The sequence below is a fragment of the Anas platyrhynchos genome, chromosome 2 (genome assembly GCF_047663525.1).
Source record: "Anas platyrhynchos isolate ZD024472 breed Pekin duck chromosome 2, IASCAAS_PekinDuck_T2T, whole genome shotgun sequence".
Classification (NCBI taxonomy): Eukaryota; Metazoa; Chordata; class Aves; order Anseriformes; family Anatidae; genus Anas; species Anas platyrhynchos.
This window is the reverse complement of record NC_092588.1, coordinates 42,268,571-42,296,335: the sequence shown is the minus strand read 5'-3', so window position 1 is coordinate 42,296,335 and position 27,765 is coordinate 42,268,571. Positions and strand designations below refer to the sequence as shown.

The following is a 27,765-nucleotide window of genomic DNA, read 5'->3' as shown; positions in this document are numbered from 1 at the left end:
CTTCTAATGATTAAAAAAAAGTTTAACATTCGCCAATCATTAGTTGATTGTAAAATCTGAATAGCAGATAACATTAATTTTACTGAGCATCATATTTCAGTGCTCCAGTATTCACAATGCATCTGCTTTTATGTGAAAACCATAAATACAGAAATCAGCTTTATATCCACTGCCAAGATTTAAATCATAATTCCCATAGGGCAGTGCCTTTAACGATATGAAGGCATTGTTTCACCAGACACATTCAGTCACAGAAGTAAAACCAAACCCTACAGACCAGCTGAAGTTTCTACTGGTTGCAGCTGAAGACATTTACTCACTGTCTTTTAAGTGTGTTTTAGTTCCACAGATCTGCCACAGCTTTGCTGACCCCTCCTCAGAAAAAAGGTGACTGGTGTTGCCTCTTGTGAAGAGAGGAGTTGACAAAAAATCCATCCTGATAAAACTACTAAACAGAGGACACTACCAGGATAAAAAAAAGTTAAAACCATGATCATTTAGCAGCTACCGGTCATCCTACAGTGTAAGTGTTATGCTTGGGCTTCAGGAAATTATCTACATTGAGAAACAGCAGACTTCGAAGCAAAGCCTCTAGTTTCTTGACATGTTGAAACAAGAACACTTTGGATATCCTCCTCCTACACAATCAAAGTAGAAAATAAGAACTTACTTTTAAAATCAGTACTTCCTTCTATTCCAAAGTGAGGGACCTGATGCAAATATGAAAACATCAAATTCCTCCTGCAGTTTTACAACCAAGAGACAACAAATAGGACAGGAGGAGCGAGACAGGGGATGCTGTACTTGAGAGCCCCTCAGCCAGCTTCAGGAGGCAGCAGCGTGCAGAGTTTTGCTCGCCCTCACCTCCGCAGATGACCTTAGAGCTACACAATTAAGAGAAACCTGAAGAGATTGAGCCCTGTGCCAGACAGCAGCAGAGCTGGGACACTGCATAACCTTCCTCCCTCCCTCTCACCCACAGGTGCCTGCTCGCTGGCTGCCTGTCTTCTGCCAGAAAGCAGAACCGTGCTTCCCAGTTACTCCCTATCAGCCCAGATAAGCTGTAGGCAGAAGAGAACTCACCAGGGACAGGCCAAAATACACAAGTGAAGACAACTGAGCTGCAAACAGGAGCCACGGACCTGTACTTTCTGCTGTTTTGCCTCTGAGGAGGATGGAAGGGAACAATTATACAGCAGCTGAGCCTTGCATCAGCCTGCCAGCCTAGGGCAAGGCACAGCATGGACCCTGCCAGTGGACATCTTCAGCTTGATTTGGACATCTTCAGCTTCAGTTTGATTAACAACATGGACCTGAGCCAGGTGAACCAGCACTCTTCTAAGGTGACAACAGAGGACGCTCAGCATCCAACTGAGTTCTGCATTTTGTTGTCCCATCACAAGAGCAGGTCCAGAGGAGGGCCACGAAGATGATCAGAGAGCTGGATATAAGGACAGGCTGAGGGAGTTGGGGTTGTTCAGCCTGGAGAAGAGAAGGCTCCAGGGAGACCTTATAGCGGCCTTCCAGTACCTAAAGGGGGCCTACAGGAAAGCTGGGGAGGGACTTCTTGTCAGGACAAGGGGGAATGCCTTCAAACTAAAAGAGGGGCAATTTAGATTAGGCATCAGGAAGAAATTCTTTACTGTGAGGGTGGTGAGGCCCTGGCACAGGCTGCCCAGAGAAGCTGTGGCTGCCCCATCCCTGGAGGTGTTCAAGGCCAGACCGGATGGGGATTTGGGCAACCTGGTCTGGTGGGAGGTGTCCCTGCCCAGGGCAGGGGGGTGGAATTAGATGTGCTTTAAGGTCCCTTACAACCCCAACCCTTCTGTGATGCTACATCTAACTGTCCTTTCAACACCTGCCTGTCATCAATGCTGTTACACTGCCCACAGCAAGTGAGGCCAGGGAATAACTTAAAACCCACATGGGCAGACACAGAAGGGACAGATATTCAAGAACAGTTAAGAAGGAAACCAAGGAACAACAATCCCTCATTGTTTTTATGCTCCTTCTCAACCTTCCACCTGTCCAAAGTGGCGTCAGGCCCAAACACACTAAGGTGAGCTATGAACACACCTCATGGCCCTTCAAAACATTTAAAATTACTTCATTAACATAATTTGTCCTACTCGGCTATGACAGAGAAGAACCAGAAATGCAGTAAGTGTAAGAGAAACCTCACCACTCCTTCCCCTTCCCCAGCCTTTAGCTATTTCCTCCTGTCAGCAGCACAGCCCAACCATTTCCCCCCCACAACAGTAAGCTTCACTTAACCGAGGGTATTATAAAGCCCTGTTGAAAAGCCCCACCATCCAGTCTGAGAGTATTTAAGGCCAAAACACCACAACCAAAGCTCTAACTTGTCCTGTTGGAGGCACATAAAAGACAGCCCCCAGCTGAAAACACAGCACAGACCTGCATGGTCTCCCACCTCATCACTACTGGTACACGAGATACCCTTAAGGGCAAAGGAGGAAGGCCCTGAGTACACAGCACTAGTCCTACAGCTGGCTACTCAGCCCCAAACCTGCATTTCACAGAAGAACATGCTGGAAAACCCTTGTTACTCATGAGCAAGTCCGGGTGCTGTATGCACTCGAGAACTTGTGAAGTTCAGTGATCTTCCTTGGGAAGCTTGGTAAACTTTGGCAGGAGGATAATCTGTGCTCAGAGAAGTGAAGAGCCGTATCTGCTCATCAGCCACTAACTCCCCCACCTCCTGGCTCTGCTGTGGGCGAGGGAGATTAAAGTAGAAGCTGAAAAAGAAAAAAACAGCCTAAATCCATAACTTTCAAGAGCCCTCACTGCCCCCTGAACAACGTGGTTGAACACAGCTATCCTGGGTGCCTCACTTTTCCCCACACTGCAGCCCTCTGCAAGCACAGGTGCAACACCTGCTCCAGACTGCACTAAGTTCCCAAGTACAGCAAAATGCCTGCTAAGAGCACTCCCGTCCACACTTTCTCAAAACAAACCGATGCAAACATCCCTGCCTGCAGCTTAGAGCAAGCCTACTGCCTGCATGCATTTCTCATTACAGCTTCCACAAGTACCACAGGTTGAATGCCATGGTTTTAAAGCCAGCTGAATTATCCCCTGCCAATTTTAGTCTGCGTGGCTAGATTTTATCATTTCTTTGAAACAAACTTATCAGGATTCGGTGGTTTTATTCCACTGCCTTTTCTAAGCAGATCAGCACTTGCAGCTCTCATGCTATACATCTTGCAGTTAAGTATCTGGATGATGTTTATATGGATTCCATATTTAACAAGTAATAAAGACAGAGGTGGAACATTAACACTTTATCAAGCAAGAATGCATTTCTAAGTTGTCTGTAGCATGATTATTTTGAGAAATCTCCCTGATTCACATGAAATCTGGCAACAACTGTGCTCCTTCTGCAGTATTAAACTCCCTGCAGTTACTTACAGTTCGCAGTGCTGCACTGCACTGGCACCTCTCAACTCCAACACAAAGTCTGCTTTCTTCATTTCTTGTCCCACAAGCAAGGAAAACAAGCTGATGCAACAGAAAGGTAATGCTCCTCCTGCTGCATCTGCCTACCGTCACAAACACAAGTCAGGTTACACGCAGAGTGCCCTCACATCACGAAACCGAGCTCACAGGAAAACAACGACGAGAAGTATTGCAGAGCTGTACTTCCCAAATACCAGCGCCTCGCACGTGCCTTCCTTCACCTGCACGGAAAGACGTTGAACTGAACATCTGCCAGTTAAACCAGTATGTTCCGAGGGTCAGAATACCATGTAGAAAACCCAAAGATACAGGGGCCTGTACTATTAAATAACAGTATTTCCACTGGGGTTCGTTTCTGAGGAAAGCTGGCAAGGAGTTAAGACTCATCCTTGATGGCTGAATCCTCAGGCATTATAGCATAATGCGAGTGCTGGGAAATCTGATGGAAAACTTACTTAAAGAAGACTTATTTTTCCTTATTAACTTCTTAAAGTTCCTGGAGAGGTATATATGTCTTTGATACAGACGCGTGAAAAGAAAAATGAAAAAGAAACGAAAAAGAGGAAATGCACACATGCAGCAGCAGCAGAGGAATTAACGTTAAGTCATCCATCTAGGCAACATCCCACCTGAAAGTAATTGCAAGAGACGCTCCAACAAAGGAACTGTCCTGGCAGAAAGTACTTACAGCAACAGCAGCACTGAGCGGTAACATAGCTCGGGGTGTCAATCTAGTAAGAACAAGGTTAGTGGAACCTGTCACTGTATTTAAATGTGTAAAATAAAGGAGTCTGGCAGTAAGGAGGACGTAGTTCAGAACCAAGAGCATGATCCTCTTGGGACAAAGCGCAGGTAGGAGCACCTGGCTAAGCTCCGTTAGCATCCGAAGCACTAAGCCATCTTTATCACCACTGCATGCTTCCTACCCTAACCTTTCCTTTGCTGCGCTAGGAAGCATACCCATAAACGTGGTGCTTCTCTGAACTCTGTGTTTGTGTTTCCCACCGATGCTTTATGGAAAGGGAAGTGTTTCAGGCTTCATCGCAGACCTCATGCGGAGCAATGCTTCGCCTCGGCGATGGTCCGTGGTGGCCTGGCTGGCTGTAGCAGCAAAAACAGCTCCTCCAGAACTGCCTGATAAGAGCAACTCCTCCAAAACAGCCTGCTTGGAGTAAAAGTAGCGGGAGACTTGCATGCTGAGGGCAGGTCACTTCCACAGCTGCTGACACAGGTCCACGCTTCGCATTATTCATCCCTCCACGCAAGCCTCAGCCCTCAAGTCCCAAACTACCCCATAACTCAGCCGGAGGGCAAGGCTCCTGCCCCAAACCCCCCCCCAAGCCAAGAGCAGCGCGTCCCACGCAGCCCCCTGAGCGACTCACCTGGGGGCAGCTGCAGGCTGGCGGGCAGCTGGATGGTGGCGCCGGGCGGCCCCTTGGGAGCCACCGCCGGCCGCGGAGCCCCCCCGGCGGCCACCCGCAGCACCGCGGCGGGCGGCGGGGCGGAGGGCGCCTTGGAGGAGGAGGAGGAGGAGGAGGAGGAGGAGGAGGAGGAGGAAGAGGAGGAGGAGGCGGCCGCGGTGCTCGCCGCCTGCTCCGGGTGGCCGGCGGGCAGCAGCCCGGCTGGGGCGGCCGCCGGGGCGCTCATGGAGGAGGAGGAGGCGGCGCTGGGGGACGGGAGAGCGGGGGCGGCCCGGCGGCGCCCCGCAGCATCGCTCAGGCGCTGCCCCGGCGGCGGGCACACATGGCCGGCTCGGTCACCCCGCCGCTCACCGCTGCTGGCGGTGGCGCACACGTGGGCCCGGCCTCCCCTGCCGGCGGCGAGAAGGAGGGGAAGGGAAGGGAAGGCGGGCGGAGGGCGGGTTGGGGCCGCCCAGCTCGCCCTACTGCGGCGGCGCCTTCCCCGCCGCCCCGCGGGGCGCTGTGGCGGGGTGTCGGAGTGACCTTGGGGTGCTGGAGGGGTTGGGGGCTCGCCCCGAGCACCTGCTGTGAGGTGGTTGTGGGGTGGGGGCTCGCTGCCCCTCTGGGTTAACGGGGAGAGCAGGAGTCGAGGCCTGGTGTGCAGCGCGGTGCTGCAGAGCAAGCCCCGCTGAAGCCAGCCGAAAAGTTTCGTTTCAGCGCCCCTGAGGTTGCCTGCCCATCGCAACCGGCTGGAAATGTGCACAAGAAACGCATATTTGGGGATGGAGTGGGTGTGAACCCAATACAGTGTGAACCCAACACAGTGCAGCGCTGCTCCGTGCCCTGGCAGATAGCTCCGAGCGCTGCTGCTCATCGCCTTGTCACGCTGCAGCAGGAGGAGAAACGCTCCTTCCCTTGCCCATTGCCACCACAACCGTGCTCGGTTTCAGTGTTACTGCTTTAAAATGCTGTCAGCAGCAGCTGGAATGGCAACAGAGCAGGAATCGCTTGAGGACCACCAGCACGTGGCCACAGCGCAGGTAGCCAGACCCTCCCAAACTTCGCTGGTACGGACAGCAACAGGCTCGAGGACACGTCGCAGGGGCTACCTGAGGAAGTGCCTCGATTTTCATATGCATGTCCAGCTCCATCTGCCACACTTTCACCACTGTTGTTACACCAGTAGCTGGAACAGGCTGCAGAAAGTCCTGCTATTCCACCTTCATTTCAACATACCAGCTAAGAGAAACGGCACCAGAGACACATATTCCTAAATCCAGGAACATAGCAGAACTATTAGGATCCAAACATACTGCTCGCTCGCTCACACAGCATCCCCTCACCCTCATCACCACGGCTCTCCTTTCCCTTGCCTCAGGCATTCTGCCCTTCCAGAACAAACTTGGTCTAAAATCGCAGAGAGGCAGCAGCAATACCTAGTTTCAAAGTGCACGAGTGGAGTAGAAAGACTCTGGAAGAGGATGCCATGGCGTATGGCAGGGAGGAGGCAGTCTCTGCACCCCTTTCAGATCTGCCAAGTCTGAGGTAATTAAATTACAATTACATGCATGAGCCAATGTTACACGCCCAAGGTAACAACCAGGGTATTAGTTACCTCCCATGTGCCCAAGGATGCTCAGAGAACAGAAAGGGAAACCTCTTCCAGCAAAAAAAGAATGACAGTGACTGATGACAGAAGGAGTTGGATGCACAGGCAGGCACGCTGTCCTCAGAATAAGCTCTGCTCTTCTGGGACTTGAGAGCAGAATGGAGTTGGCTCATTACTTAAGACCAAGTTTCCTCTTCTTGAGGCCATTCAATTTCTGAAGGAATCTTTGAGACCACTATGAGAGTCCTCAGAAGGGAAAGCATACCTGAAAGAGAAGAAGAAGGAACTGAAGTAAGAGAGTATGCACTAAAGCTGGGAGGAACCACGGTGTGAAAAGAGAAAGGGGAAAATACAGCACAGTGAGAGAAACCATCCTGCAAAGCAGCAAAGGGAGTGATATGAAAGACAACACAGGAGACGGTATAGCACATTGATAATAAAGAGAAAAAAAATAAAAGAAACACTGAACAAATCCCAGAAGATTTAGAAATATAGAATCATAGAATCATAGAATATCCTGAGTTGGAAGGGACCCTTAAGGATCATCAAGTCCAACTTTTGACACCGCACAGGTCTACCCAAAAGTTCACATCTTTAAAATAGTTTTAAAATTACTGGGCTAAGTTAAAGTGGCATAAGCATCCTCTCCAAACAAAGCAGGTGTACCTATCAGTCTATGAAACTGCACAGGAAATAAAAGGAAGAGTTCTTTCTCCACACTGGAAAAATGTGTTATAATAAAGGAACTCATATTCCACAATTCCTGTCCAGACAGCAGTCCTTAACTCTTTCAGAAACAGACCTTTATAAAGTCTGTAGATCTGAAGGCAGTTTCGCATCCAACACTTTGTTTTAGTTTCCTACAACACTATAATCCATCTAATATGCTTCAGGGTTTTTACTCTGTCAGTAATCCTCTTTACATAAGTTTTATTTTCTCTCCGATTGATAAATCATCAATGAAATACAACCAGCAAATTAGCTGGAATGAGAAACTTGTAATATTTGCCTTAAGCTTTTCTTAAATGACAGAGACTTGGCAGCACTATAGAACTAACTTACGCATGTAACTGTGACACGAAGGGAAGAAACGTGTGAAGATTTAATCTCATTAGTTAAAATAGACAATTTTAATGGGACAAATGGAAGGGTCATAACTAGGTTTACCATGAAATGTGTTAAATAGCAACAAAGAACATGAGCTCTTCTGGAAAAGATGCTGAAAGAAGTGAGCTACTGTAGATAAGAGTAATAAACATCAGGGAAGAGAAAATTTCACACCAAATAAAAAGAAAAAAAGAAAAAAAAAAGAGAGAATTGGTTGGAAATGAAGAAATAGAAGGTATAACCAAAAAGATTAAACAAGGGGAATGCATTTGCAAATGTGAATTTATTTGCTAATGAAAATGGCCAAGTAAAATGACTGGCTATTTAATATCTTCAGGAACTACACCTCTATATAAGTTTGTGATTTGAGTAGACTTTTTTTTTTTTTTTTTTAATTTATAGTCAGTGTCACTATCTGCCTTGTTTTTTCTTGACTGATGATCTTTTATGGAGAAGACTTTTCTTTGGACATTCAGGCTGACAGATGCCAAAGCAAATATTGCACTTCCATACACTTACACACAAACACATAAGTCAAACTCTTTGTTGTATGAGGTACACTACACTGCAGCTTTAAACCTTAAAAAACATTCACAAGTAGAACAATAAGGTAGAACAAAAGGATTGGGCTTATGCTTTTATTTTGTTCTAGGCTATAAAGCTTGCTTGACTATCCTGAGCTACTAATAACGAGCGAGGTTCCTGAACACGGAGCTTAGCCATTAGGTGAGCCGCATTAAGCAGAAGAAAGCCTACCTGGATGTGCATCTGCTGGTTTGGGAAACCCAAAGCTATGTTATGAAGCTACAGAAGTGATCTGATGCAGCGTGAAGGTCAAGCAAGCATATGCATCTCAGAAGCTATATTTTAAATGAGGAAAATATATCAGAAAGCTAAACAAAAGGAGAGAAGGAAGGGATGAGGACAAGCAATAGAAATGGGTAACTGAAAATATGCAGAAGCAAGGAATAGGTACAATTAAAATGCCTCTGAAAGAAAGATTCACAGAATCAAAGTCTGAGTTATAGGCAGAAATATATACTTAATGGAATGCCAAGATAGATCAGTGTTACTGTTCTTTTGCTAAGGCTTAGCACTGTAAGAATTATATAACTGTATTAAGGAGTCAGGCAGGATATCACTTGCTTTCCGGTAAAATTCACTAAGAGAAAGCAGTTTCCATCAGCTCCTGGAAAACATGTTAATAATTTTTTTGTGTCAAATAACATGTGGAGGCAAAAAAAGAACAGGTGAATGAATGCCTCTTTGCACAGCGAACAGTGAACAAGCATCTTAGGTTTAGCACAACTGTAGCTCCATCAAGTTTCAGGAAAACTACAGAGTTCAGTTTAGGAAGAAACAAGTCCATTCCGCAGCTATAGGCCCTGTAGACAATTACTGCCTATGAGAATTTCAAAAACATTGTAATAGCCATCACAACTGTTCTGTGACTTGGGTATTTTTCTTCTGTTTCTTTTCAGATTCTTTTTCACCTCGCTATTTCTGAAATTTGCGTTTCAGCATCTGTTGTACTAAAAACTTGAAATGAGACAAAAAAAAACAAACAGTATCACTGATTTCCATATGTGATGCTATAATCTATTTATTCAGTTATGTTCCTTAGCAAAAACTGTGCTGCTAAATATTTGTGAAACATTTCAAAGAAAAACCAACCATCAGAATCAGATTTCATAGAATCATAAATCATTAATGCTGGAGAAGACCTCCAAGATCATCTAGTCCAATTGTTCCCCTGCTGCCAATATTGCCCATTTGCTTGATTCTGACATGAGAATTGGATGATGGTCAATGAAGTGACTACCTGCAAAGAGCAGTAGGGTCACCAGAGGGACTGAATGGGACTTTTCCACCCTTTAACGCTGTGCAGCAAGCATAGTCTGTGTTACGAAGCAAACCAGCAGCTGAGGATCATCCTAGCCACAATAAGGCTGAGCAAAAGCTCTGACACAAGTGCTATCTATCAGATGCAGACAAATCAAAACTGGCATTGTCAATCACCTACATCCTTGAGCAGACACTGGAATTCTGTTGCAGTAGATAGAGCATCTTCCTGTGCCCTAGTATGAAACAAGTTCAGATGTCAGGTGGAACTGTACTCTACTGGTCACTTTCCAAAACTTAAAAACATGTACTCTATTTAATTGTGTCAATCAGCATTTTATAAGCACAAAGGCAGCCATCCCAGCTTTTAGGCATTTTTATTTCTAAATGAAAACAGAACCCCCAAGAATTAACATTCTAATGAATATTCCACCTTTGCTGGGAAAATAAGTCTACAGTACAAAGTTATTTTTCTATGAAAAAAAAAAAAAAAGGAAAAAACACCACTGATTAGAATAAGGACATCACAAATCAGATTTATCAGGGTACATCATGAATTCTCCTTCAAAAGACAAGTTTGTCTCCTTTCTTTCCTGGATCCTCAGAAGTCTCATGTTGTAGGAAACACTGCTGGAGTGCTGCACTCATTTAATTTCCATCTTCTCATGCTTGAATATTGTCTCGGATTAAGTATGTGCATGGTTTTTAGCTGAACATGTTTTTTTAGCTGGCCTTCTGCTGGCAATTCGTAATTTGATTCACCCTTAATACATACAATACACAAAAGTATGGAAATACCCGATTTCTTAATCTGAACTGTGATCTTTCTTCCTCCTTTTAGTTTCATGGATGTTTCACACAAGTTGGTTTACTTGGTCAGAAATAAAAAGAACACCTGGATTTACCTTCTTAATTGTTTTGGTGAATAATAAAAATACAGATTTTTTTCTTCTCTCTTCTTCTTCACCTTCCCCCCCACACATACTTCTCATATTTGGAGGGACCGAGAGGGATTATTAGCTCATTTTAAACTTAGAAAAACTAAAAAACAAAAACAAAACAACAAAAAAAAACCAAACACTAATATTAAAAGCATTAATGCAGAGCAAATTAATTAACTTTTTTTTTGTGTACTTGGGAAAGTGTGTCTACTTACTGCTCCTTCTCACTTTTTTTTCTTTTTTTTTTTTTTAACAATGAACACAGTTTCAAAGATTGTGCTTTTTAATATTTTATTTTATTTTATTTTATTTTATTTTATTTTATTTTATTTTATTTTATTTTCACTGACAGAATCACAGAGTGGCTGAGGTGGGAAGGGACCTCTGGAGGCCAACTGCTCCAACCCCTTGCTCCAGCAGGGCCGCCCAGAGCAGGGTGCTCAGGACACTGTGCAGGCAGCATTTGAAGATCTCCACGGAGGAGACTCTACAGCCTCTCTGGGCAGCCTGTGCCAGTGCTTGGTCACCTGCACAACACAGAAGTGCTGCCTGATGTTCACAGGGAGCCTCCTGTGTTCCTGTTTGTGCCCATCACCTCTTGTCCTGGCCTTGGCACCACTGAAAAGAGCCCGGCTCTGACCTCTCTGCTCCCTCCCTTCAGGTCTTTATACACACTGATAAGATCCTCCTGAGCCTCTCTTCTCCAGGCTGGACAGTCCCAGCTCTCTCAGCCTCTCCTCAGAGGAGAGATGCTCCAGTCCCTTCTTCATCTTGTTGGCCTTTGTCGGACGCTCTCCAGGAGCTCCAGGTCTGTGTTGCACTGGGAAGCCCCAAACTGGACCCAGCACTCCAGGCATGGCCTCGCCAGTTCTGCTGGCAGCACTTTGCCTACTGCAGCCCAGGATAACTCTAGCTTTCCTTGCTACCAGGACACATCGGTGGCTAATATGCCTTTCTCTTAAATAGTCAAAATATTTTGTTTATCAAGACCCATCTCTAGAGCTGGACTCTTTAAGATACAGAATAAATAATTGCAAGCTACAACATTATTTTTTTCCTTTGAGACTGCGTTGTTTGGTAGCTTAATAAAGTCCTGGGTAGCTCAGCTCAGTATTTTATGCATTCTCTTTTTGTAACACAGTTTTGAGAACACAGCTGTTTGAAAAAGGCAAATAAAACAGAACAAAAAAGCCCTACTGCATTCTGATCACACTTTTAATGTGAATTTGTGTATATACTTTAAAGCCTGTATTTTCTACTTGTGAGGGAAATGGAAGCTATTAAGCTATGAAGGGACCACAGCATGTCAGAAATACGGTGATAAGGATCGCTACAGGATAAAACATTCCTAGCACTTTCATCATTTTCAAAAATAATGATAATGTCTTATAACCAATGCAAATAGCATGTTGCCATACACCTTCCTACACGGCTTTTTGGATGAAATGTTCCCAGCAGTGTCTTACACTATTATAAATTAGCAGCAATCACTATAGCTCCCAGCACTATCAATCTACAGAGACACTACAAAAGTTACCTAACATTGTACCACCAGATGTTAGGGGAGATTTCATACATCAGGCTGAATGAACAGGTGTCACCTGGAATAATTTGTGAGATTTTGTGTAAAGTTTTATACTTATTTCCTACAAAGTCATTACCACATACCTGTGGTGACTCGTTTCTCCTTATTATAGGAAGCTCAATGTTTTTTTTCAACCAGATTTCAGAGTGCAGTGTACAACAGAATCATTAAAACAAGCATCTTTACCAAGCATTTTACATTTTCACAAAGGAAAGAAACCCAAACTTTTCTTGAAGCATTTATCACATGCTTTATACTGGATCATTTACTTCTAGCAAGGATGATGGTGTCCTTTACAGCTTTCTTTTCCAAAAAAAACCTATTACACAATTTTAGCCTATTGAGTACAGAAAGGAAGTCATACATCTCACCACAACGTTAACTAATTTACCTGCTGGAATCAATCTTATAAAGGCCTGTATACATTTCACACTGGGATTCCCCGAATATCGCTATGCAATATGCAGATCAGAAATTGCCTCTCTGCCAGGCAAGATTTCCCCTTGCAACTTCTACTTGGAGTCCGATAATGTTTCAAGATTTGATTGTATGTTTATGTTCCCAGATACTCTATTGGAACAGCAGTTCTCCATCTTTTCATGCCACACAACTTTGTCTTTACATTTACTACACTAGCATCTCTGTGCTTGCTAAAACAACTTCTGATACAGAGCTACTGGAAGGGCATAAATTTCAAAACCCTTCAACACTGTCCTCTGAGCAACAGCTGAAGAAACTCAGTCTGTCTAAGAGAAAAGCATTGTGAGTAAGCACAATGTAGAATACGTCACTAACCAATGTAGATCCATATTCAGCATTTTACAAACACCTTTTTTGTGTGTGTGCAAAAAGAATGTTGTGAAGAACAGCCAAAGTTTGGTACCTATTTCTTTACATCTGATAGGAGGGGAAAAAAAATAATAACAGGGTTTCCCTCAAATGGAATTCAAAACTTACTGACTTCTGAATTACTATTATAGTTTCCTGGTGAATAGTGTGGACATCTAAATTACTATCATAGTCTCATGTGTTTTGTGTGCAAGATTGGCTTCTAGTGCTGAAGCTATAGTCTTTTCTTGCAATATGTAGGGAATAAATATTTGTAGCAATTCAAGAGTTATCTTTCCCACTCTAAAGGTTAATAAAATCATAACAAGAATAGTAAAACCCTAGCACTTGTTCTTTTAAAGGAAAACCAGAAGGTGGGCAGAAGTTTCATCTGGGTTTACTGAGGAGCTGATTACAACCACCCTGACCCATGGCATTGTCAACTAACCATATCCCTGTTGGCCCAGGTGCTAACGCACCACTGCCAATCCTGTGGTCAAGGATCCATCAACATTTCCTCAAATGATAAAGAAAAGGGCAAAATCGGGCTTTGCACTGTTTACAGTGAAACAAATACATTCAGAAGGGATCTTTTTTCATGTTTACAACACAGTCATTAGTAAAACAGTTGTCAGATTCTGTAAATCCTCAGCTTTTCAGAGGCTTGTTGCTTGATCTATCTAATGTCTATATGTAGGCCCCAGAATTCTTGCCCAGCTAGCTCAAAAGCTCCTTTGAAGTATTATGGTAGCTCATGAGTACTGTGGTCTGTGTTTTGGTCCGAGTTCATTAAAGATGAAAGAAATCCACAGGACAAGGGAAAAGCAGATGGTGGCTAGAACTTTCCTGCTTTCTGGCTCTTGGGAATCAAGCAGAGAACATGAGCTGTAATCCAATTAACTACACCCTTGAGGCAAAAAAATAGGGAATAAGAAGCAACTACAGGCAGGTCCTGGCAGGAGAGGGAACCAAAAGAAAGTGTGATGGGCATATCACAGTAAAGAACAATAGAAGACTGCAAAGGAAAAACACTACCACTTGCATCAGTACATTTACTTGGATATTCTACACCCACCTTTGGAAAAATAATAATTAAAAAAAATGCAAGAAGAAAGAAAGGAGGAAACAAGGAATTAGGACTTCTCCTTACCTTTTGACTGTAACATCCAAGGAGATAATGGTAACGGCAGGAATAGCTAATACCTGGCATATTAAAAATATTGGGAGGAGGGAGATACCTTTTATGTTTCTTAAACAATGGCAACACAAAATGTTTATTTACTTGCCAATACTAGCAGCTATGTTAAAGGCATTAAGATGTGTTAGGAAAGGACAAAAATATCAAATTGATAAAACTAGCATTTACAGTATCAACACAATAATAAGAAAAAATTACAGCATTAAGACTATCCACTTGGAAACAAAGACAGGCCAATACAGAAGTGATATTCACATTTCAACTTTCTCGTTTGTTTTTTTATTCCATTGGTAGCAAGAAATTCATAAAATACACAGAAACATATGTACAATTAGATTATAAAAAGAAACGTTATGCCTTTCAGTCCTTTGCCTCAAAGCAAACATGATCTCTGATTTTCCCTTCACTAAGGCATTTACAGTTCTAATCCACTCTGAAAAAAAATTGTTCTGATTTACAAGTAACCAAAACATGAAAGGTATTAAAATGTGTTGGCTTACTATCTTTCTCCCTCCTCTTCTACTAAGTGTAGAAGGTCTCTGTATCTTCCTACCACAGAAAATTAAACCAAGCCATTCTGAATGGTAAAGGTGGACACTGCTCCTGTCTGCGCTGGAGAGATCAATCAGCTGCAGCAGCTAAGGTGCAGCCACCTCAGCTCTACCTATGCCAGAAAAGAGTTGTCAGTGCATGGGCCCAGACACTGGGACTGGATTATCTCTGTTGCTACAAGGGTCTGTGGCAGTCTTTCAATATTTAAAGGGGTCTTACAAAAAAGATGGAGAAGGACTCTTACTTGGGTAGATAAGGATAGGACAAAGGAAAATGGTGGTGGTTTTACTTGGGTGGACAGCCAAGCTCCACCTCAGCCACTCTCACTCCCTCTCCTCAAAGAGGAAGGGGGAGAAAATACAACACAAAAGGCTCAAGGGTTGAGATAAGGACAGGGAGATCGCTCAACAATTATCATGTCGGGCAAAACAGACACAGAGTAGGGAGACAGTAAGATTTATTGCCTATTACTAACAAGCTAGATAAGTGAGAAACAAAGGAAAGAAACCAAAAACACCTCCTCCACATCCACCCTCTTCCACCTCCTCCCCCTGAGCAGCGCAGGGGAAGGGGCAATGAGGGCTGCGGCCAGGCCCTGACGCTTCATCTCCGCCGCTCCTTCACGGTCCCTCTCTGCCCCTGCTCCCTGTGGGGTCCCTCCCACGGGATGCCGTCCTTCTCCAGCTGAGCCTGCGGGGGCTGCCCACAGGCAGCAGCTCTTCAAGAACTGCTCCCACATGGCTTGGTTTGTCTGTCATGAGCAAAATGCTCCAAAATGGGTCCTCCACAGGCTGCAGCTCCAGCCCAGGGCCTGCTCCTGCGAGGCCCTCCATGGGCCGCAGCCTCCTCCAGGCCACATCCACCTGCTCCACTGGGGGCTTCTCCACAGGCTGCAGCGTGGAGATCTGCTCCATGTGGGACCCATGGGCTGCAGGGGGACAGCCACCAGGGGCCTCTCCACAGGCTGCAGGGGAACTGCTGCTGCCTGCCTGGAGCACCTCCTGCCCTCCTGCTGCCCTCGCCGTGGTGGCTGCAGGGCTGCTTCTCACTCCTCTCTCTCCCAGCTGCTCTGTAGCAGCATTTTTTTTTCCCTTTCTTAAATCTGCTCTCCCAGAGGCACAAACAACATCACTTATTGGCTCAGCTCTGGCCAGCAGCAGAGCCCTTATCTAACATGGGACAGCTTCTAGATTCTTCTCACAGAAGCCACCCCTATGCCCCCCTGCTACCAAAACCTAGCCTCGTAAACCCACTACAGCCTTAAACTAAAAGAGGATAGATTTAGATTAGACATCAGGTGGAAATTCTTCACTGTAAGGGTAGTAAGGCTCTGGCACAGGCTGCCCAGAGAAGCTGTGGATGCCCCATCCCTGGAGGTGCTCAAGGCCAGGCTGGATGGGGCCCAGGGCAACCTGATCTAGAGGGTGGCATCCCTGCATATGGCAGGGGGGTTGGAACCAGGTGATCTTTAAGGTCCCTTCCAACCCGAGCCATTTGATGACCCTTTGTTTCAGCTTAGCCAGTGCTCTCCCAGACAATTTCCCAGCAGCATTCAGGAACAGCACGTGTTGAATGCTCAGCCAGGATACAGGTTGTCCATTTCAGAAACAAGGTACAACTATGGTGTTGGGGACACAACTTGGCCTTTGGCAGTCTTGTTCACTAAAAGAGATGTACCCCATGAGCTCATGCACTGGAAGAGCCTTCAGCAACCATTAGGCACAAAGCCAGCAATGAATTTACTCCAGTAAGTTAAGGTGGTAAATAGCCAAGTACAAAGTACAGACTGAAACAGGTGAAACCACTTCTTCAGCCAGGGTACTTCCCCAGCCCTACCTCAATGTGTCTTCCTTTAATAATAACAATAAATATAATAGATACTCTTGGTCATAGCTTCTATGATCAACCAACATATTCAACAATTTCTCTGCAGTTGGACTGGAAACCTAAGTGTAATCATACAGATGAGTTCTCTCACTGCTGCTTCCAGTGGCACAGCTGCACCACCAATAAGGAAATATTTTAGTTTAATCAAGCACTACACACAAGGGAACCCACAGCATGTGTGTTCCAGGCCATCATGAGTCAATTATGAAGCCCATGATCAAGAGCAAGATGTAACTCAAAATCCACTACCACAAAACTTCTTGTAATGTTGTCCACTACTACAAAACTTCTTGTAATGTCCTCTTAGTTGCTGTTGGTGTCCCTTCAAATACAGTTAATGTGAGTTTTCAATATCTATAAGGAAAAGTTTCTATAAAAAACAACAAATAAACAAAAGAACCATAAAGAAACACAAGACAAATTTCAGATTGAATCCACTTATTTTTTGGTGTATGAACAGGCTACCATTTCTTGAGGCAAGTATCAAGAAAAGCTTGGTAAAGCTTTTATATCTATTCATGTATCTTTGTTGTAGCTTATTATAAATGTATTTCCCAAACCTAGTATGCTTCCATAGCTCGCTCCACTTGAACATTCTTTCTAATCCTGCTGGTGTTTGGTTCAGAATTCAACATCCAATTTTTGAGAAATGCACTGACTATGCAAATACTTTTGTTGAGTAGAAATGATTGTTCATATGGTCCATACATGCAGTATGTACTTACTATATATCACAGAATCACAGAATTTCTAGATTGGAAGAGACCTCAAGATCATCGAGTCCAACCTCTGACCTAACGCTAACAGTCCCCACTAAACCATATCCCTAAGCTCTACATCTAAACGGCTTTTGAAGACTTCCAGGGATGGTGACTCCACCACCTCCCTGGGCAGCCCGTTCCAATGCCTCACAACCCTTTCAGTAAAGAAGCTCTTCCTAACATCTAACCTAAAACTTCCCTGGCGCAACTTTAACCCGTTCCCCCTCGTCCTGTCACCAGGCACGTGGGAGAACAGACCAACCCCCACCTCTCTACAGCCTCCTTTAAGGTATCTGTAGAGAGCGATAAGGTCGCCCCTGAGCCTCCTCTTCTCCAGGCTGAACAAGCCCAGCTCCTTCAGCTGCTCCTCGTAGGACTTGTTCTCCAGGCCCCTCACCAGCTTCGTCGCCCTTCTTTGGACTCGCTCAAGCACCTCGATGTCCTTCTTGTAGCGAGGGGCCCAAAACTGAGCACAGTACTCGAGGTGCGGCCTCACCAGAGCCGAGTACAGGGGGACGATCACCTCCCTAGCCCTGCTGGTCACGCTGTTTCTGATACAAGCCAGGATGCCGTTGGCCTTCTTGGCCACCTGAGCACACTGCTGGCTCATATTCAGCCGACTGTCCACCATCACTCCCAGGTCCTTCTCTGCCTGGCAGCTCTCCAACCACTCATCTCCCAGCCTGTAGCTCTGCTTGGGGTTATTGCGCCCCAGGTGCAGGACCCGGCACTTGGCCTTGTTAAACTTCATGCAGTTGACCTCAGCCCATCGGTGCAGCCTATCCAGATCCTCCTGCAGAGCCTTCCTACCCTCGAGCAGATGGACACACGCACCTAACTTGGTGTCATCTGCAAACTTACTGAGGGTGCACTCAATGCCCTCGTCCAGATCATTGATGAAGATGTTGAAGAGGACCGGCCCCAGCACCGAGCCCTGGGGGACGCCACTGGTGACCGGCCTCCAACTGGACTTGACTCCATTTACCACAACTCTTTGGGCCCGGCTATCCAGCCAGTTTCTAACCCAACGAAGCGTGCACCAGTCCAAGCCAAGAGCAGCCAGTTTCTTGAGGAGAATGCTGTGGGAGACCGTGTCAAAAGCCTTGCTGAAGTCAAGGTAGACCACATCCACAGCCTTTCCCTCGTCCACCCAGCGCGTCACTTTGTCATAGAAGGAGATCAGGTTCGTCAAGCAGGACCTGCCTTCCATAAACCCATGCTGACTGGGCCTGATCGCCTGCTTGCCCTTCAAGTGCTGCATGATGACTCCCAAGAGGATCTGCTCCATGAGCTTCCCTCATACTGAGGTCAAACTGACAGGCCTGTAGTTTCCCGGGTCAGCCCTCCGTCCCTTCTTGTAGATGGGCGTCACATTCGCTAGCCACCAGTCAGCTGGGACCTCACCTGATAGCCAGGACTGCTGATAAATGATGGATAGTGGCTTGGCCAGCACCTCTGCCAGTTCTCTCAGTACCGTTGGGTGGATCCCATCCGGCCCCATCGACTTGTGCACATCCAAGTGCCGTAGCAGGTCACCAACCAGTTCTTCGTGGATGGTGAGGGCCACATCCTGCTCCCCATCCCCTTCCACCAGCTCAGGGTACTGGGTACCCAGAGAACAAATATACATACATTAAGTTGACACTAACCTTCCAAAACTGTTAGTTACCCAACAAATCTGCCCAGTACAGCCCAGGACTCCCACTGATATCAAAACCCATAATCAAAGCAGATGCACTAAAAAGTCTACAGCCATTGTTTTGTGTCCAGCATTGTGAAGAGGCCAACCAGTAGTGGCATTCCAGAAAAGTAAGATTTTTACACAGGAAAACCACAAAACTGAAAAAGCTGGGTACAGGTATACACCACAGAGCTACTCATTTCTGATAGATTATTTTGGGTCTTCAGAGGTTGGTTTATGGTCAGCATTCCAGTTTTGCCCTTACACTCAAGGCACACAGAAATAACTAGTGAAAAACTGGTTTTGTAGTGCACTGTGCATTCATTACCTGTTAAAATCACACAGACCTCAGAAATTACAGTTTAGTCACATTATCCTTTAACGTGACCTCAGGCACAGTCGTGAACAGATTCAAAGGAATATCTCTGATGGTTGTGATCAATCCACTCACTAACAGGTCTTCAGCATTTGAAATTAAGAATCCATATCTACTAGTTTTCCTTTCAGCTTGGCTGTTCACACTGCTCTCTTTTGAAAGAGATTTTATCATTGTTTTCTTTTTAAGTTTACAAGTTTAGCTCAACTCTTTTATATAGTAATATTGTTTGGTGTCTCTCTGCATTATTATTTCCAAATTACACAAGAAAGTTGTTCATCAGATCTGTATACAAGGAACAGATATGTTTGCTGATGCTCCTTAAAAGAGCTAATAATAAAAAATATATATATTTTATTGTGAAAAACAGTTGTTCTTCTCAAGGGATATTCACATTTTTAAAGAAGTCATGCAAAGAAAACTTAACCTGACTTCCTCTTTTTACAGGTAAAAATAGAAGCAACTGGTTTGTTTTCGATGCAGAGGATCATCTGAGGCTTTTACACAAAAGTCTAAAAATGTCAGACTGCTTACCTGCTACAGTTGCAATGCTGTGTAGGATGTATTTGACTATTTCTGGACCCTCAAGAGCCCATTAATGGTTCTGTTAATCATTACTCTGGCATCAGCAGTCAGGTCTGCATAAGCATAATGCTAAAGAAATCACAATGACTCTTCTGTTAGCTAACAACAAATTAATATTCACGAAGGAGCAAACTATTGCAAGGATTTATTTAAGTCAGAAACTGCTGAAACAGCAACGTAGGTGAAGTCAGAAACACAAATTTAAAGCAGTGCATGGAAGTAACTTTCCTATTCTAACTGAAAACCTGCAATTTTTAATAAATTTCAGGCCATAAAAGATTTTTAAATTTACTGAAAGTTAACGTATGGATTTAGAGCCTCCAAAGCCATCTTTAAAAATAGGCAGCTCCCTACCATACCACACGTCGTGGCTGTGGCATTGTACCACTCCCTGCACCCCACAGCACCAGGAAATTGGGGTGACAGGACCAAGAAGAGAAGGAGATAAGGTTGCCAAGAAGAGAAGGAGATAAGGTTGCCAAGGTGCATCCTGGTTCTTCTTCACTACGAGGTGCTGTAGAAAATCCAAGACACAGTTTCAGATTATAACTTTCCTGACAGTAAGGCCAGTTGAATAGGTTTCTGATTTTCCAATTTTTTAGTCAGTTATCCACTCTGACTGTGCTAGCTCTCACCTGGTCTGGGTGAGACACTGCACGAAACATTTCTGCCTGGCTTATCTGTCCAGCAGCCAGACTTCTAGCCTGGCTTATGCCTCAGCCAGGCAGCAAAGCCACCCCAAACATGACAATGGAAGAGGACAACCTTCGTCTTGTAGTGGCAGAGAGCCATGACCAGTCAGTTCAGAGGTCACACCAAGATGAGGTGTACACTCCAGGCAGATGTGCTAATGAATCTGTTGAGTTTCCATGCTATCCCCCCTTCATTCAATCCTCATCTGAAGACAGATATTGTTTGGGGAGACAGATATTCACAGGGGTTAGTTCATATATGGTACAGGGGTCTCATAAATGAAAAGGCCCTGTCAAGAGGTAGGTCGGAGGGCAGAGGAGGAGGACAACAGCACAGGTTGAAGCCCAGAGTTCTCTTCCAATATCATCCTGATTTGTTCTGCTTAATTTATTCTCTGGATTTGCCTTTCTCCACCCCTTCAGTCTGCTTCCTGGGGTTGCAACCAGTCCAGAGCAGCTTATGCTCTCCAAGGGGCTTATCCCAGCTGATGACATGCAAACAGCCCAGTGTAAGATGTTTTAAAAAAATAACAAGATATCAACAAGTGTTAAAGATGAAAATATTTCCCACTGGCCCCATAAGAATCCTTCTGCTATATTCAAATCAGTTATGTAGGAACCCAAGCTTTAATTTCCTAATACCAAGCTCCTAAATCACTGTGTCTGTGTCCACAATGTATTTCATAAATGCAGCCCTTAAAGCCCTTTTTCATACCCCATACCCACAGAAAATATCATGGAACCACAACACTAGGAACAATACCTGCACAGGCCAAACAGACATGACCATCAAGTGTATAAAGTTTACAGTTCTTTCCTCCTGAAGGTTGGTGACAGATATTTCTCTATGTACCCAACACAGCTGTATACAGCCCTCAAATTCCAAACTGCTAGATGAGGATGAAGAAATTCTTTTTATTTCCAGTATTAACTTTATTTATATTACGCAGAGGAGGTGTGATAATACTAAGCCTTTTTACAATGACGTGGACAAACAGCTCTGTGAAGGCCATGTCATCCTCCCCAACCAGTAACTAATAATGTCTGACAACTGTTAGGAAGGAAAGATGATACGGTGCGGTAAACATCACAGCAAAAATTTCACAGTTTCAAAATTTGTGGTTTACATATACGCTACAGAGAGGCAACCCCTGAACAAAATGCTTACAACTAAAGTAGCAGACAAAGGAAATAAGGTGGTTACAGGCACATGGGCCCAGGGAGATAGCAGATCAATGTGATAAGCAGCATTCTCGGTATACTAGCTATTTATAGTTGCAATCATGGCTAAGCTGATCTAAAAGCTAACTTCTGACAAAGAAGGGTGATTCTGCTCCACTTTTCTGCCCCAGTAATTGCCTTCGTTTGCTTTGACACTGAAACTCATCTGCTCCCAATTTGTGAAATTCAACGGGCAGAAATCTACTTGTATAGAAAAGCAATTGTTTTTCTGCTCATTTAGCTTACTTACCCATCTCACTGCAAGATCAGATGAGTAACAGTGATGGCACAGGAGGCAAAGTGGGAACGTGCAGCCACAAGTGAGCATGGAGGGGGCTGAAGGGAAAAACATGGCCTTTGGAAACAGCTAGCTGTGAGGTTTTACTTGGCTGTACGATAATGCCAGACTGCGACTTATATGCTGTCATTGGTTTCATGGGTATTTCAGTGGGGAAAAGTTTTAAAGGTGACAGTGATATAATGTGGACATTATGAGAAGCTCCTTCCATATTATACTGGTAGAAGGAAAGAAACATGAAAACCACTGGTTGGAAAACTTCTAAGAGAAGCTAATGGAGAGGATGCTAGAGTCAATACCATAAGAGCTGATAAGAACCTTGTTTCTTTAGTGGTTGGTACGAACTTCAGTATTTCCCCTCACGAAACCTTTTTCTTAGAACACATAAATCAATCTATGTTGAAAAAGAAAGGAAATTTTGTTCTGTGCTTTGTCAGATCCAGCAATGGGCAGAAGAAAATAAATGAATGATGTGAGTGAACAGTGATAATTTAAACGAGGATTTTAAGCTGAAAGTCTCAGGCTTTACTGAGATAGCACATAAGCATCCCTTCCTTCGCTTTCTCAAAGTCTTCCTAAAAGATTCTCTCCTACCAACACTTATGAATTGCTGAAAAACAGGACTTACAGGAACAAAGGAGTAGCCCTTTCCTTGCAGAAATTTATCTTCTGGTCCAGCACTCAAGAAAGAAAATCTCGTTGAGTACCTTATGTACAAAACTCATCCCTTTTTCACGTGGCTTCCTCGTGATAAATATTACCTGTATCACTTGACTAAGACCAAAGCTTGGCTACATCGCAATGTTAAACTTCTCACCATTTCTATTTTATATAGAAAACACACAATGTAAAACACTATGCAAATAAATGCAGAAAACTGTACATTACTTTGAAAGATATAAGCTGGTATCTTTGCACATTTGGAAAAAATGCAGATTGTAGTTTCATACTATAACATCTTCGCTCTTAAAAAAGTCCAAACCAACAGGTACTTAAAATCTACCCAAAAATTCCATGTTTTAGAGCTCATACAACTGCCATTTTAAATAGGCCAGCAAAAGTTTCCACAGGCAATTTCTTGTTACGTTTTCAATCCATTACAATATTTCTCCTCTGTTCTAGCCCTGCAATGCATTACTTTGCTCCCTAACCAACAAATGCCAGTAAATACTCATCTGCTTCTCTTCACCAGATGCAAACACTGTCTCTTCCACTTGTCTCTCCTGGTCATAATTTCTGATGAATTTCCTTCTTTTATTTCCTATTCTCAGAGAGCAAAATTACCCTTTCATGGTAATTATTCATTCATTATTCATTAACCAATATTCATGGGTTATAATTTATTGTCTGTGTAAGTGTCTAGTAAATTTTTCAAGTTGATATTGACCAAACACTACGAGAAAGTCTGGGAAAGACAAGCATCAACCAAAAATAAAATCTGTATTTAAAATTTTCAATAAATATATAAACCCTGAATCCTACAAACCAGACTTGTTCCAAACTGAATTGTTCCCCGTGGCTAAATCACCAGCGTAAAGCTATGCATCACACGTGGCAGAATGAAGACCCACTTGGAATGAGTAGGAAAGAATGGGGTGTTTAGAAAACTGCATAATGAACTTATGTGAGCTGCAGTACCTCATTCCTGCAAAAATATGTGCATAGTAATAGCCAAACTGTGAATGTATTTAGAAAGTTATGCAAAATCATATTTTATCATTATCAGAAGACTACTGGTCTTTAATAATAATGTTTAAATTATGTTATTGAACAAAAGGCTCCTTTTTAATGCTATAGAATCAATACAAGAGAGGCACAGGTGTTATTATTGCCCTCTTTCCCCTCAGCAAGGCTTCTAATTAGTCTTTTAATCTACAATTTTTCTTACTGGTAACAAGAGCAAACTCAACTTGATTTTCCAACAGATTCAATAGTAAGATAAATTGCTATTTCACTTGCAAAAGAATATACAGCAATTATGGAATAACACCATGATACTTTTCTAGAGTATCTTTTTAGACTACAGTCAAGCTTTCAAATTTCATGCAAAATAAAAGGAAAAGATGGGGAGTGGTAAAAAGCACTGCTACATACTTAAAGCACAGTAAATATTAGAAATCAACACAGTTACTATATTTTTTTTTTCCATTTTTGTATGTTGCTTAGAGAAAATTACAGTTAATTTCTGCCTGTATAGTAGTTCAAAGGGCATTTACCTCTTTCTAGCATGCATCCCTTATTGCCTTTATTTAAGACAAGGCAACACCAAGGCCTATAATAATTATTTTGCAATTTGCCACCTTGATGCAAGCACCGGCTATTGACATTCAAATTAAAGTCTATTTGTGTGTGCTCCCTGCTTCTCGTAAAGCTCAACCTTCCCACCACCTTTTGGTGTGCCTGCTCCTGTGAACACGCAGGGAAGTTTTCCTGGGCAGGCAGGAAGACACCTCACATGCCAGGGGAATACCTGAACAGTTTGTCATCATTAGGATGCGAGGAAATGGCTTCAAGTTGCTCCAGGGGAGGTTTAGATTAGAAGTCAGGAAGATTTTCTTCATGGAAAGAGTAAAGAGTGAAGAGAGGCGCTGGAACAGGTTGCCAAGGGAAGCGGTGGAGTAACCATCCCTGGAGGTATTTAAGAGACCCGTGGATGCGGTGCTTAGGGACATGGTTTAAGGGTGGACTTGGTAGTGTTAGGTGATGGTTGACTTGATGATCTTATGGACCCTTTCCAACCCAAAAGATTCTATGATTACACATGCCAGGACTGGTTGCACATCTGCTTTCCTCAGTGGCTTAAGGGGAAAGGGCAGCGTACCAGTAGCCCCATGGTCCAGACTTCACCCCAGGAATGCGATCTTCTGCTTGCAGCAGGCCTCCTGTACTCTGGGACCCTCCTCTCACAGACTGCACACACAACACGAAGTATCTTCTTTCTCCTCCCTTTTGCTTCTGCTTGAAAAGAAACGCACCTGTATAGATGCATATTTTATACATATATCTGTGTAACACAGGTTAGAGACACTACCATTTCAAGCGACCATTCCCTGTACCTCCACAGTCTATGTTAGAATTTTGGAGGAAAGGAAACATTTCATAATATCTTAGTTGTTTTTCCTAGTGTTTTTTTTTTTTTTTTTTTTTTTGACTCTTGAAAACACATACCACCTCTGTTTTCACTGATGTTGGGACTGCTCAGGACAGAAAGATATAAATGAATAAAATTTCACAGGAGAGGAGTTTTGGCCTTCAGTGAGTCAGGTGCCTTATGAAGTCCTGGTGGCTAAATTACTGCACAAATGTTGAAAACATTTGGAAGGCAGAAAAAAGCAAGCAAGAAGCAAAAATCCCACAGACATTGAAAGTGGAAAACAATAAATGTACATTCAGTACAACAAGATTTCAGTTAGCGTATATTTTCCCAAATTGGTTTCAAGCACAGTAATACTCACAGATCTTATTTACAGGAATCTGAGTATATTGTTTCTTTGCTGTGTTTTGTTGTCACTAAGGTGCTGTATAAGAGAAATGGCACCACTGGTTATTAACAGTGACAAGACTCTTTCTGTAATCTATTTTTGAACAGATATAACTGTATTCCCTGATTTATATTTCATTTCATAATTTATTATTTTTTATTTATCAAGAGAATAAATTTCAAAGACCTTCTGATAAAATATACAGTGACTTTGAGATATCCTACGTATAGAAAGTTAAGGAACACAGTGTTAAATGGCAATGTTATTCTTCTGTGATTTAAAAAGCAATACATAGAGTACATAAAGAATCAGCAGACAGAAGAGAACAAAAACAAATGCCATTTATGTGTGACAACAGCAGAAATGGTGCGTGGGGATGGATGAGGTGTCAACTCAGTTCGATTTGTCCAAAAAGTAGATTACAGAGAGAGTCTTGTCACTGACAATGACCACTAATGCCATTTCTCTTATACAGCACCTCAGTGAAAACAAGAGGTGCAGAACAACATTGGTGAAGTTGTTCCTTCTGATCAGGAAGAAGTAGATGAGGCCTTCTTCAGACAGATGGAAGAAGCCTCATGCTTGCGGGCTCTGATCCTCATAGAGGACTTTATCTGTCTTGGTACCCACTAGTGGAGCACCACAACAAGGCATGAGCAATGCCTTGGAGAGTGCATAGATGACAAATTCCTAAGAAAAATGAGCCAACAAGGAGAGGTGCTCAGATGGACCTCACACTTACACACAAGGAAGGATTTGTCAGGGATGGGAAGGTCCAGGAGATTTCAGGAGAGCAGAATTTGGCAGAGCCCCATGGGATATGGCCCTGGAGAGAAGAGGGATCCATGAGAGATGGTCAGTTTTCAAAGATCATCTTCTCCAAACTCAATCATGGTCCAGCCCTACATGTGGGAAGTTGAGCAAGGAGACCTGAACAAGGAGACTCTTTGAATGAACAAGGAGCTCCTGACAAAACCCAAAGATAAAAAGGGTGGAAGCAAGGACAGAGGAGGAGTCCTGGAGGAACACAGAGACACTGCAGGGATGGGGTTAGGAAAGCCAAAGCCAGTCTAGCATTGAATCTGCTGAGGGATGTGAAGCACAAGAAAGGCTTCCATGAGTTTATCAGCTTCAAAAGGAAGGCTGTAGAAAATGTGGGCCCACTGCTGACTGTGGCAGGGACCTCGTGACAAAGGACACTCTAAAAGCTGAGGTACTGGATACCTTTTGTCCCTTGATCCTTAGAGTAAGACCAGCTTCCAAAAATCTCCACTCCTTGAGACACATGGGAAACTCTGGAGAAAGAAAAACATGGTGGAGGAGGATCAGGTCAGGGAATAGTTAAGTCAATTTAAACTAAGTGGACTTACACAGGTCCATGGGATCTGAAGCACTCACAAATGCTGAGGTAGTTGGTTGACGTTGTTGTAAGGCCGCTTGATTATCTGTGAAAGTTCAGGAGAGGTTCATGAGGACTAGCAGAAAGGAAGTGTCACTCCTATCTTCATGAAGAGCAAGATTGAGGACCCAGGGAACTACAGGCCATTCACACTCACCTCATTCCCCAAGAACGTGATGGAGCAAGTCATTTTTCTAAGAATATTAAGAACAATAAAGTGGTGGGGAGTAGTCTGCACGGATTTATGAATGGGAAATTGCTCTTGGCCAACTCGATAGCCTTTTGGTTTGGTGGATAAGGTCAGGTTTTTTTTTAATCTCACCCTTAATAAGACATCAAACAGTATCTCCCATAGCATCCTCATAGACAAACTGCTGCGATACAGGCTAGGTAAGAGTACATTAAGGTGTACTGAAAGTTAGCAGAACTGCCATGCTCATAGGGTTTTGATCAGTGGCATGGAGTCCAGATGAAGAAATGGCAGATATGAACCTCCTGAAGCTCAGGAAAGGGCAGTGCAAAGTCCTGCACCTGGGTAAGAATAACCACACACACCAGTATACGCTGGGGGCAGGCAGCCTGGAAAGCAGCTTGGCAGAAAAGGACGTGGGGGCTCTTGGTGGACAAGCTAAGCGTGAGTCAGCAGTGTGCCCTCGTGGCAAAGGATAACAGCATCCCGGGCAGCACTGGAAATAGCACTGCCAGAGGAATGAGGGAGGCCTCCTTCAGGTCATGGGATCAGGCCGTCTGAAAGCAAACTGCACTTGATATAATTATCTTTCTGTATTCCCTCAGCAAGGCGTTGATTAGAATTCTGATGACGAGGTAGAAGTGCTGTCCTGCA

At 43.8% G+C, this 27,765-nt stretch overlaps 1 protein-coding gene across 3 annotated transcripts in view; it reads right to left on the bottom strand.

The window, feature by feature from the left end:
* Window positions 1-5,448, bottom strand: part of TAF4B (TATA-box binding protein associated factor 4b) — a 70,191-nt gene extending 64,743 nt beyond the window's left edge. The window contains exon 1 of one of the 3 annotated variants that reach the window (XM_038175211.2): window positions 4,860-5,448. In XM_038175211.2, coding sequence (XP_038031139.1) covers window positions 4,860-5,124 — 265 coding nt within the window. In that variant the 5' untranslated portion in view covers window positions 5,125-5,448. Of the gene's footprint in view, window positions 1-3,429; window positions 3,712-4,859 lie in introns of those variants that run through there. The other 2 variants (XM_038175210.2, XM_072034626.1) reach the window with 2 other exon arrangements.
* Between the last annotated feature and the right edge of the window lie 22,317 nt (window positions 5,449-27,765).